We start from the raw sequence: 23,212 nt of genomic DNA, 5'->3' as shown, positions 1-23,212 counted from the left end.
CAGCCTGGTCTGCCTGTGTCTGCCTTTTTCGATCGCTAGGCTATGTTCGCTAAGTCTGTACCTTGTCAAGGTTCTTCTCAGTTTGTTATCCTTTACCATGGTCAGGTAATCAGCTATGTTGTATTGTCTGTTTAGGGCCAAGTAGCAATTGAGTTTGCTTTGGGTTTTTGTTGTTTCTGCCCAATATGACAGATATTTTTCCTTTTGCTTAGCGACGATTGTGTTGGGTCGAATTCTTTGTGTTACCCTGTCACTGTCCTGGGACTGGTTATTGTTAGTATTGTTATTAGTTACTTTATTGAGTCCCAGGACTAGTTGACTGAGGGTATTCTTCTTTATGGTCAGCTCTTGGCATTTCAGGGCGTCGTAGTGATAGCATTGGGGGTTGCTCATTTGTAGGTGATTCCAAAATTTGGTGGCTCTTTTTTGGATAGTGATTATTAATGGGTATTGGCCTAGTTCCGCCCTGCATGCGTTGTTTACTGTTTTCCTTTGAGTCCGGAGGATACTTTTACAGAATTCCGCATGTAGGATCTCAATTGGGTGTTTGTCCCATTTTGCAAAATCTTGTTGTGTTAGTGGTCCCCAGACCTCACTGCCATAGAGTGCAATTGGTTCAATTACTGATTTGAAAATTTTGAGCCAAATGCTAATTGGGATTTCTATTTGGATTGATTTTTTGATGGCATAGAAAGCCCTTCTTGCTTTCTCTTTCAGTTCATTCACAGCCAGTTTGAAGTTTCCCGTAGAACTGATTTTTAAGCCCAAGTATGTGTAGTGAGTGGTTTGTTCAATTTTGGTTGTTCCTACTGTGAAATTTATTGTGGGTCCATGTTGTTTGGATCTTTGCTGGAACACAAGGACTTTGGTTTTTTGGGGATTTATTGTCAGGGCCCAAGTCTGGCAGTACGACTCCAGCAGGTCCAGGTTCTGCTGTAGACCCTCCTTAGTTGGTGACAGCAGAACCAGGTCGTCGGCATAGAGGAGGAATTTAACCTTGGATTCATATAGGGTGAGGCCGGGTGCTGTAGATTGTTCAAGTAGTTTTGCCAATCCATTAATGTAAATATTAAAGAGTGTCGGTGAGATTGGCGAGCCCTGCGTCACCCCGCGCCCCTGTGGGAAGTATTTTGTTTGTTTGTCTCCAATTTTAACTGCACATTTATTGTTTGTATACATTGATTTAATTACATCATATGTTTTCCCTCCTACCCCGCTTTCGATAAGTTTCAGGAATAAACCGTCATGCCAGATGGAGTCGAAAGCCTTCTGGAAATCTACAAAGCATGCGTAGATTTTGCTTTTGTTATGGTGAACGTGTTTGTCAATTAGGGTCTGTAGGGTGAAGATATGATCGGATGTTCTATAGTTTGGCAGGAATCCAATTTGGCTTTTACTCAAGACATTGTGCTCTTCAAGGAAGTTTATAAGTCTTTTGTTTATGATGCTACAGAATACCTTCCCCAGGTTACTGTTTACACAGATGCCTCGATAGTTGTTTGGGTCGATTTTGTCCCCACTTTTGTATATGGGTGTTATGAGTCCTTTGTTCCAGATGTCAGGGAAATAACCGACACTCAGAACCAAGTTGAAGAGTTTTAGGATAGCCAGTTTCAGTTTGTCGTCTGTCCCGCAAGCTTTTCCTGGTCGCAGGTCCTTGAGTTTTTCAAGAAGTTCTTTTTCTGTTATTATGGCGTCTAGCGGGTTTTGGTTATCTTTTATGGCCATTTCAAGCTTTTCTAGTTTTTTGCGTATCAGGCTGTCTGACAACAAATGGATGTTTTGTTGGATTTCACTGTCGTTATTCATTTAGAGAATTGAAAAAGAACATGTCATTCTGGCTTAGAGAAAGTATGTAACACAAACCCAGACTAACATGTTTTATTTTAACTGGATTTTCTGTTGAATAAATTTATCATCAAGGTAGTGACAAGAATAAAACCAGACCGACCACTCAGCTGAGACTGCGCTTCTTATCACACATGACAAAGGCATACCAAGCTCAGTTGATGCGGTAAAGTTCTCCTCACTAATATCTGGGGACTTGTGCCAAAATTGGGAGATCTGTCGCACAGACTAGTCAAGCAACAGCCTGACATAGTCATACTCACAGAATCATACCTATCAGCCAACATCCCAGAGCCCTCCCATACCAGCCCTGGTATGTCCTGTTCCAGCGGCAGCGCAGACCTACCAGAGGTGGGGCCACAGTGGTAAACAATCAGAGCGGAGTGGGCTTGGGAACCCTCAGCATTGACTCCAGACCCCATGACGTCTCATGGCTTCAGATCAAACATGGGCAAGGAAACCTCCTGCTGATTACCACCTACCGCCCTCCCTCAGCTGATGAATCAGTACTCCTCCATGTTGACCAGCACTTGGAAGAAGCAATGAGGGTAGCAAGGGTGCAGAATGTATTTTGAGTGAGGGACTTCAATGTTTATCACCAAGAATGGTTCAGAAGCACCACCACTGACTAAGCTGGCAGAGTCTAGAAGGACATAGCCACTAAACTGAACTTGTGGTGGTGGTGAGAGAACCAACACAAGGGAATAATCTATCTGACCTCATCCTCACCAACCTACCTCTTGCAGATGCGTCTGTCTATAACAGCATTGGTAGAAGTGACTGCCACACTGTCCTTGTGGAGACCAAGTCCTGTCTTCCCACTGAAGACACCCTCCATCCTGTTGTGTGGCACTACCACTGCAACCGTGCTAAGTAGGATAGATAAGAACAAATCTAGCAGCTCAAACAGGGCATCTATGATGTGCTCTCGGCCATCAGCAGAGATTTGTACATATGCTTACTGGATCCAATAAATGAAAATGAATGTGGCAGTGGTAGGGGACAGTATAGTCAGGGGGATAGATACTGTTCTCTGCAGCCGTGACTGGGAGTTCCGAAGTTTGTCTTGCCTGGGTTAAAGACATCTCCTTGTAGCTGGAGAAGAACTTGGAGTGGGAGGGGGAGGATCCAGTTGTCGTGGTCCACATAGGAACCAATGACATAGGTAGAACTAGAAATGAAGTTCTGCTGAGGGAGTTTGAGGAGCTAGGGTCCAAATTAATAAGCAGAATCTCAAAGGTAATAATCTCTGGAGTGGGGGGTGTGGGTGTGGGGGTGGGGGGGGGTGGTGGGTGGGGTGTGGGGGGTGGTGGGTGGGGTGGGGGGTGGTGGGTGGGGTGGGGGTGGTGGGGGGGGTGGGGGGGTTCAGGTGAGGGGAAATTTATAGATCTAAAGATAAAAGTAGAGCAGTGTAGTGATTTGGGTAAAGGTAAGCAGAGTGTGACAGTAAGGGACAGAGAGTTTACCGGTAATAGTACAACAGTGAATAAGGTCAAATCAGGGAAACATTGTGAAAAGTTAAAATTAAAGGCGCTGTATCTGAATGCATGAAGCATTCGTAACAAGATAGATGAATTAATGACACAAATAGAGATAAATGGGTTTAGTCACTAGCCATTACAAAGATGTAGTTGTATCGTGACCAACGTTGGGAACTAAATATTCCAGGGTATTTGACGTTTCAAAAAGACAGACAAAATGGAAAAGGAGGCGTGGATAGCCCTGATAATAAAGGATGACATAAGGACAGTAGTGAGGAAGGTTGCTGCTCAGAAGAGCAAGAAGTAAAATCAGTATGGGTGGAGATAAGAAATAATAAGGGGCTGAAAACATTGGTAGGAGTAGTTTATAAACCCTTTAACAGTAGCTATACTGTTGGACAGAGTATTAATCAAGACAAAAGAGGAGCTTGTAACAAAGGTAATGCAATAATCGTGGGGGACTTTAATCTTCATATAAACTAGCAAAATCAAATTGGCAAAAGTAGTTTGGAGAATGAATTCATGGATTGCATTTGAGAAGGTTTCCTAGAACAATATGTGGGGGAACCAACCAGGGAAGAGGCTATTTTAGATCTTGTCTTGTGTAATGAGACAGGATTAATTAGTAATCTCATATTAAGGACTCCTTTGGGGAAGAGTGATCATAATGTGATAGAATTTCACATTGAGTTTGAGAGTGACATACTTAAATATGAAACTAGAGTATTAAGCTTAAATAAAGCCAATTACATAGGTATGAGGGGCGAGTTGGCTAAGGTAGATTGGGAAATTAGATTAAAAGGTATGATGTTAGATAAGCAATCACGAACATTTAAAGAAATATTTCATAATTCTCAATGAATATACATTCTATTGAGAAATAAAAACTCCACGGGAAAAGTGATCCAACCGTAGCTAACAAAAGAAGTTAAGGATAGTATTAGATTAAAAGAAAAGGCTAAGAATGTTGCCAAGAACAGGATTGGGAGAATTTTAGAAACCAGCAAAAAATGATCAAAAAATTGATAAAGAAGGAATAAATAGAATGAGAGTAAAATAGCAAGAAATATAAAAACAGATTGTAAGAGCTTCTGCAAGTATGTAAAAAGGAAAAGAGTAGCGAAAGTAAATGTGGGTCCTTTAGAGGCTGTGACAGGAGAAATTATAATGGAGAATAAGGAAATGGCAGAAATGTTAAACAAATATTTTGTATCTGTCTTCACAGTAGAAGACACAAAACACATAACAGAAATAGTGGGGAACCAAGGGGCTAATAAGTGTGAGGAACTTAAAGTAATTAATATTAGTCAAGAAAAAGTACTGGAGAAATTAATGGGACTAAAAGCTGACAAATCCCCTGGACCTGATGGCCCACATCCTTGGGTTCTAAAAGAGGGGGCTGCAGAGATAATGGATGCATTGGTTGTGATCTTCCAAAGCTCCCTAGATTCTGGAATGGTCCCAGTGGATTGGAAGGTAGCAAATATAACCCCGCTATTCAAGAAAGGAGGGAGAGAGAAAACAGGGAACTACAAGCCAGTTAGTTAGCCTGAAATCAGTTGCCGGGAAAGTGTTGCAAACCATTATTAAGGAGGTGGTAACAGAGCACTTAGAAGATTAAAACATGGTTTTATGAAAGTGAATTGTGTTTGACAAATCTATTAGTTTTTTGAGGATGTAATTAGCAGGGTAGATAAAGGGGAACCAGTGGATGTAGTATATTTGGATTTTCAATAAGGTGCCACACGAAAGGTTGTTACACAAGATAAGGACTCGTGGGGTTGGGGTAACATATTAGCATGGATAGAGGATTGGTTAAAGGACAGAAAACAGAGAGTATGAATAAACAGGTTATTTTCAGGTTGGCAGTCAGTTACTAGTGGGGTGCCACAAGGATCAGTGTTAGTGCCTCAGCTATTTACAATCTATATTAATAACTTAGATGAAGGGACCAAGTGTAATGTATTCAAGTTTGCTGACAATACAAAGCTAGGTGGGAAAGTAAGGGGTGAGGAGGACATAAAGGTTCGAATTTTGTTTACCTGGGCGGTTCAGGTGCGGGCGGTCGCCGTGGCGGGTCCATCCCACTCCTGAAATCGACTTTGCATTAATGGGGCCTATTAAGCCCGCCTTGTACATTACCCGGCCCTGTTAAATGGTGCCAGTCTGATGACATAATTGATGACGCGTTTTCAGCCGGGACATTTAAAGGAGCCATGGCCACATTGCATTTGAAGGTTCATCTAGGAGTGTGCAGGCAGCACACTGCACAATTGGACTGCTGTAAACATTTCCAGAGATGACTGCACTGAGACAGAGGGCTGCACCCAGGTTCTCCGATAACTCCTTCCATATGCTTGTAGAGGGAGTCAGAGCACGCAGGGAGGTCCTCTTCCCTTCCAATGAGCAGAAAAGAGCTCCCCAGGAGACCAAAAGAGCCTGGCTCCAAACAGCTGAGGAGGTCAACAGCAGGGATGTTGTGAAGAGGACCTGGGTACAGTGCCACAAACATTGCAATGATTAATTAGATCTAAAAAGGTAAGTACAAAGCCACACTCAACTTCATCCTGCTGCACCTCTCATCACATCCCCATCCCAACCCTGCTGCTGCACATCCTTACTCACACCAACATACCTTGCACGTCTACCCATCCCTCTCTATCTACAGACTCACATCCCCATCTGACTAGCCACCCCTCACACTCACCCTCATTCCATCACTCTCACTCAACCTTCTTTCCCTCCTTGCAGGAAAGAGAGCCCACAATAAGAGGGAGAAGGAGAGAACCGGAGGTGGAATGCCATCATTGGCGACTCTAACAATAGCAGAAGAGGCTGCCTTAGAAGTTTCGGGGGTCGCCGAGCAGTTGGAGGTGGGGGACGGAGAGAGCGGGACATCTCAGCAACCTGGTGACAGAATTACATATCATACAGCTACATGGCATACATCAGTCACTCATATGGGGACTGATGTAGGCAACCAGTGAATGGTCATCATGTGCATAATGGTATCTGTGCCCATCTAACTTATCCCTTTACTCTCCCACGGGTCAATCAAGAGCACCAACCCCACCCCATCACCACTGTCCAGGAGGAAGAGCAAGATGACTCCTCAGAGGAGCCTCCAGCCACTGAGGGTGCACCGTCACCAGACATAAGCACACCCAGCACCAGCGAAGATACGCACAACTTGGTAGGTGGCAGATGAGATAGAGTAATGTTGTCACCTGGGGTTTCACAACTCACAAGTGAGCAAGAGCAGATGGTGGAGACAGGGACAGCAGTGGAGACTCCTCGCCGGAGGGCACAGGACACTGCTAGCTCTGCTCAGCTGCATGCAGACGCTGAGTCTCGGGTGCCATCCAGAAAGAGGGCGATCCTGGAGGTTCAGCAAGAGGTGCAGGAGGCTTTGACAGGTTTTGCGAGCGTGATGTCTGCAAATGTTTAGAGAATGGAGGAGTCCATCTCCAACATGAGCACCACCGTGTCACAGGCGATGCCGACTGTAGGCTCTTCTATGGATAGGATGGCCAGCTACATGAAGCAGCTAATGCACCACTCACAGGAGCACACGGTCTCTATGGAGAATAGATGGCTATCTATGGAAAATAGATGGCAGTGGCTCACAGACCTCTTGTCTAGGAGGGATGTCAACATAGACGTAGGTCCTCATGGCCCCACTGATGTGCAGCAAAGTGCTCTCCAACTCCTTGCTAACAGGGAAGTGCGGGTGGCCCAGGCGAGGGATTATGGTGAGAGGGGACATGGAAGTGGGGGCTCCTCTCAAAGCACACACACTTCTCCCCCATTGCCACCCCCTCAGTCAGAGCCCCAGATGCCTCCTCGGATCGTGATGGCCGAGTTTGCCCCTGCACAGTCGCAGGACGAGCAGACTTTGGCGGGGCCATCAGAGGCTCCAAGACCCAGAGGACGTCCACCAAGAGTGTCTAAGCAGTCGCAGCAGGGAAGTGTGCAGGCTGCCTCTACCTCTGCTGAAGCCACTGGTGTAGCACCTCGTAGAAGCATGCGTAAGAGAAAGATGACACAGAAGTAGATTTACAAAGGTAGTTGTAATGTATATACCTTTAAGGGGGGAACTATCTTTTACAGCTCATGTATACTGCAGTACCGGCAGTGACCACAGCTGTATATAGCACTGAGTAGTAATCTGTACAGATCAGTTCCAATGTGAGCCACGTTGAGTAAACACCTGTTGTACCGTTCTCCTGCAGTCTGTGTCTTATTATACACGGACACAACATTGGCGACAAGGCAAATTCGAACCTACCTGCAACTCTGCATCACCTCCCGGGGATTCGTTCCTGGAGATCAGTGGATTGGAGGTCAAGGCCAGAGACTCGGGCGTCGACCACGGGCAACCACCCAGTCATTCAGCAGAGACTCGAGAATTGCGGGGGAGGCTGTCGAGAGCCAGGCTTGGCTTTCCAGTCGAGGTGGTCCAGCGAAACGGGCTGGCAACAGGTAGTGCGCAGACCCTTCCCGGACAGCGGCGGGCTAGAGCCTGACCGAGCTGCACAGCAAAGGGCCGAGCAGCGTCGACGGGGGAGAGAGAGAGCGGGCAGAGCGCACAGGGCGTAGCCGGTGTTCAGGGGCCGAGCAGCGTCGAAGAGAGGGAGAGAGAGACGCACAGAAACCCGCGAGGCGCCGCCATTGCCACGAGGACCGCAGAGAGCGGCGTTGGCAGCAGCGCAGGAGAAGCGCGCGAAACCTACAGGGCGCTGCCATTACCACGAGAACTGCCGGGAGCGGCGTTGGCAGCAGTGGGGGAGGAAGGAAAGCGCGGGAGACGCCATTGGGAGACGCCATTTTAAACCACACCCAAAATGCCGAAGAGTGGCAGTATCACCGCATTTGACAATGAAGTCGAAGATTGGACTACATATGTCGAACGAATAGAGGTATACTGCAAGGCAAATGAGGTGTCAGATGACAAGAAAGCGTCGGTATTGTTAAATTTAATGGGTGCAAAGATGTATGGTTTATTACGAAATCTAGTAACCCCAACGAAGCCAATGGAAAAGAGTTTTGAAGACATAGTAACGATACTACAGGAACATTTAAACCCCACACCGCTGCTGATAGCAGAAAGATTCAAGTTTCACAAACGGAACCAGCATAAGGATGAAAGCAATGCTGATTATTTAACAGAACTGCGCAAACTATCGAAACACTGCCAGTTTGGAAGGGGACTGGCAGATACCTTAAGGGACAAGTTTGTGTGTGGGCTTCAAAGTGAAGGAACCCAGTAACGGCTTTTATCTGAAAAGGACCTTACGCTGGAAAAGGCTTTCAGCATTGCGGTATCATATGAAGCAGCAGCACGGGGCGCTGCAGAGATACAGCAGAGACCGCAAGAATATGGCACAAATGAAATGTCATATGGAACAGAGAACTGCTATCGCTGCGGCAGAACAACACACGACCAGAATGATTGCTGGTTCAAAGACAAAGTGTGCAGACAGTGTGGAAAAGTAGGACACATAGCACGAGTCTGCAGGTCGGGAAAGAAAACCAGCAATAAGAAACCTACCAAAGGAAAGTACAAGAAGGTACATAAGATGACGGAGAATAGTTCAGACGAACAAAAGAGTGATAACGACTCCGAAAGCAGGGAACTGAGTTGTCTGAAACTGCATAATGTGATCATAACGGAGGATCACCGAACCATTTGGGTCACACTCAAGATAGCAGGAGTCCAGGTAAAGATGGAATTGGACACAGGATCAGCCCTAACAGTCATAAACCGATGGGACTACGAGCGGCTATTCTCACACATACCCTTGAGAGACACAAAAATTATTTTGAAGACGTACACGGGGCAAAAAGTCTACCCCAAAGGAAAAATAAGGGTGACCGTTATATATAACGGTAAGGAAACACCAAAACTAGACCTGTATGTATTGCAAGATGGAGGACCACCATTACTGGGACATGAATGGATCCGGAAAATACAACTGGATTGGCATTCCATACAGGCACTGACTGTGGCTGACAAAAAGGATGACGACGTCACACCTGGGCGACTGTCAAAGATCCTAACTGACGCGAAAGAAGTGTTCCAGCAAGGACTCAGACCACTAAAAGGCATGACAGCAACGATTAAAATTGAAGAAAACGCAAGCCCAAAATTTTTTAAGGCCAGACCTTATGCGATCCGCCCAGCCGTCGAAGCAGAGCTGGAGAGTCTGGAATGTTCAGGTGTACTGTCCAAGGTAGACTGGAGCGAGTGGGCTACACCCATCGTCCCTGTGATGAAAAAGTCGTTGAGCAGCACGCCTGGGGAACCAAGGAAGGTTCGCATCTGTGGGGACTTTAAGGTAACAGTGAACCTGGTCCTTCACACCGTACAATATCCACTTCCGCGGATTGAAGATATTTTCGCCTCGCTATCTGGAGGGAAACACTTCGCTAAGATTGATCTGGCCCAGGCATATCTGCAAATGGAGGTAGAAGAAGCATCAAAAAAATACCTCACAATCAACACCCATAAAGGTCTCTACCAATACAACCGGCTGGTATTCGGGGTAGCATCAGCTCCGGCTATTTGGCAGAGGGCAATGGAACAAGTCCTGCAAGGGATCCCAGGGACCCAGTGTTATTTGGACGACATCCTAGTCACGGGCGAAAATGACACTGATCACCTTGCCAACCTGGAGCAGGTGCTCACTAGATTGCAGGAATATGGGCTCCGAGCTAATCACCCCAAATGCGAGTTTTTTAGAACACAGATCTCGTATTGTGGCCACGTTATCGATAAAGAGGGGTTACATAAGTCCCCAGAGAAGATTGAGGCAGTAGTCAAGGCTCCAGCACCGGAAAATGTGTCACAACTGAGGTCGTTCCTCGGGCTGGTAAACTACTACCATAAGTTCTTGCCAAATTTGTCTACATACTACACCCACTGAACACCCTACTGCAAACTGGGGTGCCATGGAAGTGGAGTGACGAATGTAGACGAGCTTTCCAGAAGAGCAAAACACTAATCACATCGAAAGAGGTATTGGCCCATTACAACCCAGCATTACCAATTTGGTTGGCACGTGATGCGTCACCCTACGGCATTGGAGTGGTGCTGTCGCACAAATTCTCGGACGGCTCAGAGAGGCCAATAGCCTTTGCGTCACGATCACTAACCTCAGCCGAGCGTAACTACGCCCAGATTGACAGGGAGGCCCTCAGCCTAGTGTGGGGAGTGAAAAAGTTCAATCGCTATCTGCACGGGCAGAAATTCACCTTGCTGACTGATCACCAGCCTCTTGTCTCCATTTTTAATCTGAAGAAGGGCGTTCCGGTGATGACTGCACAACGACTACAATGATGGTCACTTTTTCTAGGGGCGCACCACTATGAGTGGCATAGTGGTTAGCACTGTTGCCTCACAGCGCCAGGGACCCGGGTTCGAATCCGGCCTCGGGTGACTGTCTGTGTGGAGTTTGCACATTCTCCCCGTGTTTGCGTGGGTTTCCTCCGGGTGCTCCGGTTTCCTCCCACAGTCCAAAGATGTGCGGGTTAGGTTGATTGGCTATGATAAATTGACCCTTAGTGTTAGGGGGATTAAATACGTGGTGTTACGGGGATAGGGTGGGATATGTGTTGGTGTAGGGGTTACGGGGATCGGGTGGGATATGTGTCGGTGCAGGCTCGATGGGCCGAAAATGCCCTCTATCTGCACTGTGGGGTTTCTGTGATTTCTGTGATAAGGGCACGAAACAGCATGGAAATGCTGATGGGCTATTACGCCTGCCACTGCCTACTGCGGAGGAAGCACCAGCAGTGGATCCTGTCGAAATATTCCATTCGACTATAGTTGAATACCTACCGGTAACTAACGCTTGTATCGAAAAGGAAACCCGAAATGACCCGACACTGCCTCGGGTATATGATTTGACGGTGAAGGGATGGCCAGCACATGGCGACTCACTGTTGCCAGCATTCTCGACAAGGAGAGAACAGCTGTCAGTGTGCCGGGGGACCTTGATGTGTGGATCCCGAGTGGTAATTCCACCCAAGTTAAGGGATAGAGTGCTCAATGAGCTTCATGAGTGTCATCTGGGAGGGGTAAAAATGAAAAGCCTAGCCAGGGCTTATGTGTGGTGGCCAGGAATCGATAAACAAATCGAGGACCTGACCAAGAGCTGCTCAGGATGCCAGAAAGTCCAAAATGCACCACCACAGTCCCCTCTACACCCATGGGAGTGGCCTTCATCTCCATGGCAACAGGTGCATATTGATTTTGCTGGTCCGTTCATGGACTCAATGTTTTTAATAACCGTGGATGCGCACTCGAAATGGCCTGAGGTCATCAAAATGTCCTCCACCACCACGGAGAAAACTATTGCAGTCCTACGGACCATTTTTGCCAGGAATGGCTTGCCAGAACAGATTTGCTCCGACAACGGACCACAGTTGGTGTCCGAAGAGTTCCAGAGGTTCTTGAAAAAGAATGGGGTAAGGCATTACACATCCGCCCCATATCATCCAGCCACAAATGGATTGGCTGAGAGGTTCGTACAAACCTTTAAGAAGGCAATAAAGGCTATGTACAATGAAACATTCCGCTGCAGCACAAGGTGGACAATTTCCTGTTCGCCTACCGGAATGCGACACATGCAGTCACCAACCAGGCCCCAGCCATGATGTTCTTTAACCGAAGGTTAAGATCTCGCCTAGATTTGCTCAGACCAAACGTACAAAGAGATGTTGAGAGTAAGCAATTCCAGCACATCCATGAGAAGCCAACAAGGAGCTTCAATGTAGGGCAACCAGTCTTGGCCCACGACTACCGAACAGAAAAATGGCAGCCAGGAACGATATGCACACGGCAGGGCCCACTAATGTACACAGTGGACGTTGGGGAGAGCATCGTGAGACGCCATGCTGACCAGATCCTAGAGTCACAGGAAGAAGTCAACCCCATGCCTCACCCATACGTACCTGGTGATGAACCCGACGTACAGGTCGCATCTACCCCAGAAACAGTAGCATCGGAAGCTGATGAACCAACCGACGACAGGGGGCCAGAATCGCTTCCGCACCAAGAGCAAGACACTCAGGAAAGGCGCTATCCAGAAAGGATCAGGAAGCCTCCCCAAAGACTAAATAGACTATTTTCAGCTAATGTTGCATGTTAAAAGTGTTAATTGTAATTAGTTTGATATTTAATTGTTAAATGAGTGTTATGGTACTGTTAATCTAAAAGGGGAGGAATTGTTATGTATATACCTTTTAAGGGGGGAACTATCTTTTACAGCTCATGTATACTGCAGTACCGGCAGTGACCACACCTGTATATAGCACTGAGTAGTAATCTGTACAGATCAGTTCCAATGTGAGCCACGTTGAGTAAACACCTGTTGTACCGTTTCTCCTGCAGTCTGTGTCTTATTATACACGGACACAACAGTAGTCACTTGGGTGTTTATTCAATGTTTCTGTAAAGTTTCCGTTAGTGTGACGTCAGATATAAAAATCTTTATTTTCACCACTCTTCAGTCTTGGACAAATTTGTGTGCACCTTTGGAAGTGGCTTTGTGAGTTGGAGTGAATGGTGACATGTAACGTTACCTCCAGCCATGGTGGTCAGTGTGAAAGGGGATGGCTTGGTCATTGTGAGGATGCTTTATGGTGTTGCAGTGGGGTGGTGCCAACCTGGTGTAGCATGTGGCAGCCACATAGGTGTACTGCATACAATTAAGTAAATCTGGCCATGATGAGGCCATCCCTGGCCTCCCAGACAGCAATGTGCTCGGGTGCTGGTGGGATCTGAGCTGCAGGTTCCTCCAGCTTCTGCTCCTCATCATCTTCCAGCTGATGCTCCTCCTCCTCCTGATCCTTCTCCTGTGAAGAGGCTGTGCGCTCAGTGCCTTGCTCCTCATGCAGTGCTAATACTCGCTGCTGTGCTATGTTGTGCAGGGCGCAGCAGACCATGACGATTCTGGTGCGTACTGAAGGGCTCCTCCAGATCTTTCAAGGCATCTGAAGCGTATTTTCAGCATGCCTATTGTCTGCTCTATGACACATCTGGTAGAAATGTGGCTTTCATTATGTCTCTCCTGGGCCTCAGTACTTGGCCTCCTCAAAGGTGTCATGAGCAACGTCTTCAGTGGATAGCCCTTGTCTCCAAGCAGCCAGCCGGAAAGTCTGTTTGGAGGAGCGAAGAGCTGAGGGAGGCTGGACTGGCACAGGATGAAAGAGTCATGGCGGCTGCCAGGGAATTTGGCACACACATGCATGATGATCTTCCTATGGTTGGAGACGAGCTACACACTGAGGGAGTGGAAGCCCTTGCGGTTAACAAAGACTCCTGGGATGTCTGCGATGATAAGGCATGAAAGCCTGAGCCTCCTTTGGCACTGCTGCCCAGTCATGTTCAGGAAGCTCATCCTCTGCCTGTATACCCTGTATTAGGGCTACCGCCTCCGACGTGGTGCAGCCCTGCACTGATGCTCTCTGTCCTGTGCAGCATCAGGTGTTGAGGAAAAGGTTGCTGGTGTTGTTGGTGCTGCTGGTTTGCCTGGTGCTGCTGGTGTTGGGGCTCATCGTGCTCCGATTCTGAGGACCAAGGTGAGACAGTATTCATGGCACCCATGCTGATGGAATAGATGGTATGGTCAAGTAGGGATGATAGAAGCAATCTGTCAATGATGTGATAGGTTCTAACAATGAGGTGTGACTGGATGGCGACTTTGCTGGAAACACTTGCAGCCTGTAGAAAGCTAAATCTTTGCTGGCAATGCAGTCTGCAACAACTTCTGCCTGAGGAAAGTGATCAGCTGTGAGGTGAGAGTTTCTATTGTACTTTTCATGCTGTGCACTAATCAGCTGGATCAATGGCCACTCAACTTCTGCCTCAGGTTGACAGGCGTGGCTCTCGAGCTGCGTGATTCCCGTGGTCATCCAGGGAAATTTGTAATGTAGGGTTAAAAAGACTCCTAAGGGTCTGACAACTACCTGATAGTGATTTAAATAACCTTACCCGCCTCTGCCGTTCAGGTTACTGTTGCGGCAGCAAACGCGCCCGAAGGAAAGGCACGTGGAGGGTGGGATGACGGCGGGTTTCTGACTCGCTCCAAGGCCCTGCAAATTTCCCACCCGATCTGCCTCCGATCACGCCCACATGGACCCCAGAAAATTCCGGCCAAAGAGTCTGCAAAGGGATAAAGACAGGTTGTGAGTGGGCAAGAAGGTGGCAGATGGAGTATAATGTGGGGAAATGTGAGGTTATCCACTTTGGTAAGAACAATAGAAAAACAGAATATTTGGTAAATGGTGAGAAACTATTAAATGTTTGTGTTCAGAGGGACCTGGGTGTCCTTGTACAGGAAACACAGAAAGTTAACATGCAGGTACAGCAAGCAAGTAGGAAGGCAAATGGTACGTTGGCCTTTATTGCAAGGGGGTTGGAGTATAAGAGTGAGCAAGTTTTGCTGAAATTATACAGGTTTTTGGTGAGACCACACCTGGAGAATTGTGCACAGTTTTAGTCTCCGTACCCAAGGAAGGATATACTTGCCTTTTGAGGGGGTGCAACAAAGGTTCACTCGATTGATTCCTGGGATGAGAGGGTTGTCCTATGAGGAGAGATTGAGTAGATTGGGCCTATACTCTCTGGTGTTTAGAAGAATGAGAGGTGATTTCATTGAAACATAAGACTCTGAGAAGGCATGACAGGGTAGATATTGAGAGGCTGTTTCCTATGGCTGGAGAGTCTGGAACTTTTTTTCGTTCCTGGGATGTAGGCGTCACTGGCAAGGCCAACATTTATTGCCCATACCTAATTGCCTTTGAGAAGGTGGTGGTGAGCCGCCGCCTTGAACCGCTGCAGTCCATGTGGTGAAGGTACTCCCACAGTGGTGTTAGGGAGGGAGTTCCAGGATTTTGACCCAGCGACGATGAAGGAACGGCGATATATTTCCAAGTCAGGATGGTGTGTGACTTGGAGGGGATCTTGGAGGTGATGGTGTTCCCATGTGCCTGCTGCCCTTGTCCTTCTAGGTGATAGAGGTCGCAGGTTTGGGAGGTGCTATCGCAAAAGCCTTGGCAAGTTGCTGAAGTGCATCTTGTAGATGGTACACACTGCAGCCACAGTACACTGGTGGTGGAGGGAGTGAATGTTTAAGGTGGTAGATGGGGTGCCAATCAAGTGGGCTGCTTTGTCCTGGATGGTGTCGAGCTTCTTGAGTGTTGTTGGAGCTGCGTTCATCCAGGCAAGTGGAGAATATGCCATCACACTCCTGAATTGTGCCTTGTAGATGGTGGAGAGGCTTTGGGGAGTCAAGAGTTGAGACACTCGCCACAGAATACCTAGCCTCTGACCTGCCCTTGTTGCCACAGTATTTATGTGGCTGGTCCAGTTAAGTTTCTGGTTAATGGTAACCCCCAGGATGTTGATGGTGGGGGATTCGGTGATGGTAATGCCATTGAATGTCAAGGAGAGGTGGTTAGATGCTCTCTTGTTGGAGATAGTCATTGCCTGGCACTTTTGTGGCACGACTATTACCTGCCACTTATCAGCACAAGCTTGAATGTTGTCCAGGTCTTGCTGCATGCGGGCATGGACTGCTTCATTATCTGAGGAGTTGCAAATGGAACTGAACACTGTGCAGTCATCAGCAAACATCCCCACTTCTCACCTTATGATAAATGGAAGTTCATTGATGAAGCAGTTGAAGATGGTTGGGCCTAGGTCACTGCCCTGAGGAACTCCTGCAATGATATCCTGGGGTTGAGATGATTGACCTCCAACAACCACAACCATCTTCCTTTGTGCTAGGTATGACTCCACCCAGTGGAGCGTTTCCCCCTGATTCCCATTGACTTCAGTTTTACTAGGGCTCCTTGATGCCACACTCGGTCAACGGTCAGCTGTACTGGAACAGCTTGGCTAGAGGCATGGCTAGTTCTGGAGCACAAGTCTTCAGCATGACAACCGGGATGTTGTCAGGGCCCACAGCCTTTTCTATATTCAGTGTGCTCAGCAATTTCTTGATATCACGTGTAGTGATTCGAATTGGCTGAAGACTGGCTTCTGTTATGGTGGGGACCTCAGGAGGAGGCCGAGATGGATCATCCACTCGGCACTTCTGGCTAAAGATTGGGGGCATAATCTCAGGATAATGGGTCGACCATTTAGGACTGAAATTTCTTCTCTCAGAGGGTTGTGAATCTTTGGAATTCTGTACCACAGAGGCTGTGGATGCTTATTCGTTGAGTATATTCAAGGCTGAGATCAATAGATTGTCGGACACTAAGGGAATCAAGGGATATATGGGGATTGGGCGGGAAAGTGGAGTTGAGGTTGAAGATCAGCCATGATCTTATTGAATGGTGGAGCAGGCTCAAAGAGCTGTATGGCCTACTCCTGTTCCTATTTCTTATGTTCTTATGATCTGCCAGAGCAAGGCTTGTCTTTCTGTACTTCATTGGCTGTAAAGTGCTTTTAGATGTCCTGAAATTGTGAAAGGCGCTATTTGAATGCAAATTGTTGCATCATGATCATTTTCCCTTATCTGAACTAGCTGTTGCCCAATGCCACGTCAAAGGTATATGTAACAGAAAGGAGAAAGGCAATGATTGTAATTTAAACCACTGTATTATTTGCTTTACTTGAGTATTACATTCGCCTCAGGCATATACCTTGTTCTTAGCCAACTTTGCTCAAAGGACAGTTGTTGATTCATAGTTAGTTTCGAATCAAGGGTATCTTTCCTGCTTTCTTACCATGTTTTATGGGCATTCACGTGGTGTTGATCCTTAAGTGAAGTCCTTTGAAATTTATTTCCTGGAGTGTGAATTGGGCGGATGCAGGTCTGAGCTTACCCCTGCCTCTCTCCTGACAAATACGTCTTCTTTAATAATTTGAACCTCAGTGTTAGTGAAACAGCTTTTTCTTCATGATTCCTGAGTCATTGCTCCAAAGTTGCTGATCAAAGTTGTTTCTTTTAGGGATCAAACACTTCTTACATTGTTAATTTGTGATAATCCCAGCTCTGCTCTGATTACTTCACTAAAATTCTAAAGTAGTGGATATCAAGGGGTTGCTTAGAGGAAACTAGGATTTCCATATTTGTATATTGTTATTCTCGCATGTACAATTCCTCCATTAAAGGCTTTAATAGTTGAAACCTTTTAAAATCATCCCATTTTGTTATTAGTTCAGGGTTTAGGAATTACCGGCAGTAGTGCTACATGAAGAAAGTGCTGTCAAATTTGCTAACTATGGCAGATATAGCATGGTTCCTAGCACAAGTCAATTCAACTACACTGACTGCTCCAGCATCAAGCACTGCTGGGAGTATTAGAAAAAAGCCTTAAATAGGAGTTAAAGCATCTTAGTTATCAAGATAGGCTAAAAGAGTTGGACTCTACACTTTAGAGAAGCATAGGCTTAGGGGTGATCTAATTGAGGTTTATAAGATAATGAAGGGAAATAGATTGTGTTTCAGTTGACAGTTTGTTGCAATTAAATAGGTTAGGGAAGACCAGGGGTCACAAATTTAAGTTGTATAAGGCTAGATCTAGGTTAGATGTCAGGAGGTAGTTCTTTTCCCAGAGAATAGTGGAACTCTGGAACAGACTGCTGTCTCGTGGGGTGGATGCTGATTCACTGAATTCCTTCAAGCGAGAGCTGGACCTGAGTCTGGCTGGGGCGGAGATCAACTCTTACAGAAGGTAGGTACTGCAGGGAATTCAGGGCCAGAGTGATCTCTTGGACTAGTTTTGATCGCCTAGATGGGTCGGAGAACAATTTCCCAGATTTTTTCCAACCAAATTGGCCTGGGTTTTTTATCTGCTTTTTTTGCCTCTCCCAGGAGATCACATGATTTTGGGTGTGGTGGAGAGTATATGTTGTGACACACAAGGTATTGCAATTGTGTGGGACAGGCTTGATGGACGAGAGGGTCTTTACCTGTCCGTCCTTATTCGTATGTTTGTATGTTCGTATGGGACAGGATAGGGAGTTTCACCAGTTCCAGTAATACATTAATACTGAAAGCCGATAAATCCCCTGGACCTGATGACTTACATCCTAAGGTTTTGAAAGAGGTGACTATAGAGATAGTGGATGCATTGGTTGTCATCTTCCAAAATGCCATAGATTCTAGAACGGTTCCTGCGGATTGAAAGGTAGCAAATGTAACCCCACTATTTTAAGAAAGGAGGGAGAGAGAAAATGGGGAACTACAGACCAGTTAGCTTGACTGTAAGGAAAATGCTAGAATCTATTATTAAGGACATGGTGACAGGGCACTTAGAAAATAATAATAGGATTGAGCAGAGTCAACACGGATTTATGAAAAGGAAATCATGTTTGACAAATCTGTTAGAGTTTTTTGAGATTGTAACTAACAGAATAGATGTGGTGCATTTGGATTTTCAGAAGGCATTCGATAAGGTGCCACACGAGGTTATTAAACAAAATTAGGGCTCATGGGATTGGGGGTAATATACTAGCATGGATTGAAGATCGGTTAACGGACAGAAAACAGAGAGTAGGAATAAACGAGTCATTTTCGGGTTGGCAGGCTGTAACTAGTGGGGTACCTCAAGGATCAGTGCTTGGGCCTCAGCTATTCACAATCTATATCAATGATTTGGATGAGGGGACCAAATGTAATATACCCAAAATAAAAGCAGAAAATGCCGGAGATACTCAGCAGGTCAGGCAGCATCTGTGAAGAGAGAAACAGAGTTAACGTTTCAGGTCGAAGACCTTTCGTCAGAACTGGAAAAAAGCAGGAAATGGAACAGATTTTTAAACAAGTGTAGGGGCTGGGAAATGGGGGAGGGGATGAAAGAACAAAAGGGAAGGTGTGTGATAGGATAGAAGGCAGGAGAGGTTAAGAGACATTAAGAGATATTCAAGGCAAAAGGAGATGGTAATGGGACAGGTTAAGAAACAAAGGATGGCTCTAGATGAAGTGTAAATTGCGCTGGCAGAATGAAAGACAGCTGCCATGTGGGAGAGAAGAACAAAAGGCACAAACAAAAAGTGTGGATAAAAAATATATATATGATAGGGGCCGAGGTTATGATCTGAAATTGTTGAATTCTATGTCGAGTCCAGAAGGCTGTAAAGTGCCTAATCGAAAGATGAGGTGCTGTTTCTCGAGCTTACACTGAGCTTCAGTGGAACAATGCAAGAGGCCGAGGACGGTGAGGTCTGAGTGGGAGTGGAGCGGTGAATTAAAGTGACAGGCGACTGGAAGCTCAGGGTCCCCCTACGGACTGAACGGAGGTGTTCCGCAAAGCGCTCACCAATCTGCATTTGGTTTCCCCAATGTAGAGGAGACCACATTGTGAGCAGCGAATACAGTATACTAAATTGCAGGAAGTACAAGTTTCACAGATGCTGCCTGACCTGCTGAGTATCTCCAGCATTTTCTGTTTTTATTTCAGATTTCCAGCATCTGCAGTATTTTCTTTTTGTAATATATCCAAGTTTGCTGATGATACAAAGCTGGGTGGGAATGTAAGTTGTGAGGAGGATGCAAAGAGGCTTCAAGGGGATATAGACAGGCTAAGTGAGTGGGCAAGAACATGGCAAATGGAATATAATGTGGAGAAGTGTGAAGTTATCCACTTTGAAAGGAAAAATAGAAAAGCAGAGTATTTTTTAAATGGTGAGAGATTGGGAAATGTTGGTGTTCAAGCAATTAAGAAAGCAAATGGTATGTTGGCCTTTATTACAAGAGGATTTGAGTATAAGAGTAAAGAAATCTTACTGCAATTATATAGGGCCCTGGTGAGACCACACCTGGAGTACCGTGCACAGTTCTGGTCTCCTTACCTAAGGAAGGATATACTTGCCATAGAAGGAGTGCAACGAAGGTTCGCCAGACTGATTGCTGGGATGGGGGGATTGTCCAATGAGGAGAGATTGAGTAGACTAGGCCTATATTCTCCAGAGTTTAGAAGAATGAGAGGTGATCTCATTGAAACATAAAAATTCTTACATGGCTTGACAGGGTAGATGCAGGGAGGATGTGTCACCTGGCTGGGGAGTCTAGAACCAGATGTGGTCCCTTGGACTCGGTGTTCAGTTGTTTGGTGTTGGTAATAGTTATACATTTATTTTGCACAAGCAAGAATCGATTACAATATTTAAGCAGTAATTTACCAAGTACAGTTTAGAATTATATTATCCCATTGCCCTGTGGGTAGAAGCTGTGACTTTGTTCCATGCACCCGCTACAATTTTGTCCTTGCTCACCCACCTGGTGCCTCCTGTTCAATCCTGTACTCTGAATTAATTTTGAGTTGCCTACTTATTCCCTGAATGTTCCTGCCGGCCCTTTGTCGTGTCACGCCCACTACCGATATTACTGTCTATCAGATTTCTCCTTCCCCTTTTTCCTTGAGCCAGTAAGAACAGCTCATAATAGAAAGCTCCACACCTGGATGTGACATCTTAGCACACATGACTATGGCTAAGGCGTATATAACAAAAATATCGTTATTGACAGTTTCATGACCCAAAGTGTTCCTCTTTCTGGCCCGCAGCACCTGCTATAACAGGCTACACTTTAATACTGTAAGAATTGTCCTTTTCTAATTCTGGGGTGTACAGAGACTCATTCAGATAGGTTCATCCTGTAGAATTTGAAATGAACGATAATTCTAACTGTAAAGAAATTCTAGTCTAACCATCATTCTCTTTACTAATTCTAATTAAGGAAAAATGAGACTATAGTCTAACAAAACTTAATACTAAACTGCATTCTAGCAAAGCTTAACATTGGAAAATAGAAAAAGGGAATTATAATTCCATAAATAACAAGCGTTCTTTAGTACACATGACCACCACTAGAGGGGTGAATAACAAGACAAGTTTCATATCTCAATGTACCTTCTTTGGTTTGCAACAACAGGATACTCGTGTTCAGGATGTTACAGTTTTTCTTAGCTTTTAGCTGTTAGCTATCCTGCACCTGTTAGTCTTTTTTTAAATTTATTCCTGGGATGTGGATGTCGCTGGCAAGGCCAGCATTTATTGCCCATCCCTAATTGCCCTTGAGAAGGTGGTGGTGAGCCGCTGCAGTCCGTGTGGTGATGGTACTCCCACAGTGCTGTTAGGGAGGGAGTTCCAGGATTTTGACCCAGCGACGATGAAGGATCGGTGATATACTTCCAAGTCAGGATGGTGTGTGACTTGGAGGGGAACTTGGAGGTGATGGAATTGCCATGCGCCTGCTGCCTTTGTCCTTCTAGGTGGAAGAGGCCGTGGGTTTGGGAGGTGCTGTCGAAGAAGCCTTGGCGAGTTGCTGCAGTGCATCTTGCAGATGGTACACACTGCAGCCACGGTACGCCAGTGGTGGAGGGAGGGAATGTTTAAGGTGGTGGATGTGTGCCAATCAAGCGGGCTGCTTTGTCTTGGCTGGTGTCGAGCTTCTCGAGTGCTGTTGGAGCTGCACTCATCCAGGCAGGTGGAGAGTATTCCATCACACTCCTGACTTGTGCCTCTTAGATGGTGGAAAGGCTTTGGGAAGTCAGGAGGTGAGTCACTAGAATACCTAGCCTCTGACCTGTTCTTGTAGCTACAGTATTTATGTGGCTGGTCCAATTAAGTTTCTGGTCAATGGTGACCCCCAGGATGTTGATGGCTGGGTATTCAACAATGGTAATGCCATTGAATGTCAAAGGGAGGTGGTTAGACATTCTCTTGTTGGAGATGATCATTGCCTGGCGCTTCTGTGGCGTGAATGTTACTTACCACTTATCAGCTCAAACCTAAATGTTGTTCAGGTCTTACTGCATTCGGGCATAGACTGCTTCAGTAGCTGAGGAGTTGTGAATGGAATTGAACACTGCAATCATCAGCGAACATCCCCACTTCTCACCTTATGATAAATGGAAGGTCATTGATGAAGCAGCTGAAGATGGTTGGGCCTCGGACAATGCCCTGAGGAACTCCTGCAGTGATGTCCTGGGACTGAGATGCTTGGCCTCCAACAACCACAACCATCTTCCTTTGTACTAGGTATGATTCCAGCCAGTGGAGAGTTTTCCCTAAATTCCCATTGACTTCAATTTTACTAGGGCTCTTTGATTTCACACTTGGTCAAATATTTGCTTGATGTCAAGGATAGTTACTCTCACCCTACCTCTGGAATTCAGCTCTTTAGTCCATGTTTGGACCAAGGCTGTAATAAGGTCTGGAGCCAAGTGGCCTTGGTGGAACACAAACTGAGCATCGATGAGCAGATTATTGGTGAGTAGGTGCTGCTTGATAGCACTGTCGATGACACCTTCCATCACTTTGCTGATGATTGAGAGCAGACTGATGGGGCAGTAAATGGCCGGATTGGATTTGTCCTGCTTTTTGTGGACAGGACATACCTGGGCAATTTTCCACTTTGTTGGGCAGATGCCAATGTTGTAGCTGTACTGGAACAGCTTAGCTAGAGGTGCGGCTAGTTCTGGAGTACATGTCTTCGGCACGACAGCCGGGATGTTGGCGGGGCCCATAGCCTTTGCTGTACACAAATTATAGAATTGCTGAAACGTTTATAGTCTTTCTTTTTGGCAGGGATATGCGTCCTCTTTATATTATTTACTCATTTTTCCTCCTTCTTTCCTTTCCTCTTCTTAGATGGATGACTAAACCTGGGGCACAGTGTGAGCGCAGAGAGTGAGTATCAGACAATGACTGCCATCAGACCCAAGTCCAGTTCCCTCCTCACTTGATCAGGAGTGGAAACCTTTGTTGATTTTCATTTCCCTAATGCCAAGGTGCTGAAACCAATCAGAACACCTCTACCATCCCCACAGCTGAGATCAGCTAACTCGTCATGGACCTGGAATTGAACCAAATACCTCCCTGGATTGTACCATTCAGGATTGTATGCAGCAGCACATTTACT

General features: G+C 46.1%; 1 protein-coding gene across 1 annotated transcript in view; it reads left to right on the top strand.

Annotated features, from left to right (window-relative positions):
• The window catches only part of LOC147116520 (protein C19orf12 homolog), a 73,785-nt gene extending 50,805 nt beyond the window's left edge, over positions 1–22,980 (top strand). The window contains exon 4 of the mRNA XM_085991541.1: positions 22,942–22,980. Coding sequence (XP_085847667.1) covers positions 22,942–22,953 — 12 coding nt within the window. The 3' untranslated portion in view covers positions 22,954–22,980. The remainder of the gene's footprint in view (positions 1–22,941) is intronic.
• The last annotated feature ends 232 nt before the right edge of the window (positions 22,981–23,212 follow it).

Source organism: Somniosus microcephalus, chromosome 6 (genome assembly GCF_052327205.1).
Source record: "Somniosus microcephalus isolate GS21.2 chromosome 6, FLI_Smic_1.0, whole genome shotgun sequence".
Taxonomy (NCBI): Eukaryota; Metazoa; Chordata; class Chondrichthyes; order Squaliformes; family Somniosidae; genus Somniosus; species Somniosus microcephalus.
The sequence above is the reverse complement of the archived record's forward strand: the minus strand, read 5'-3'. Positions and strand labels throughout refer to the sequence as shown.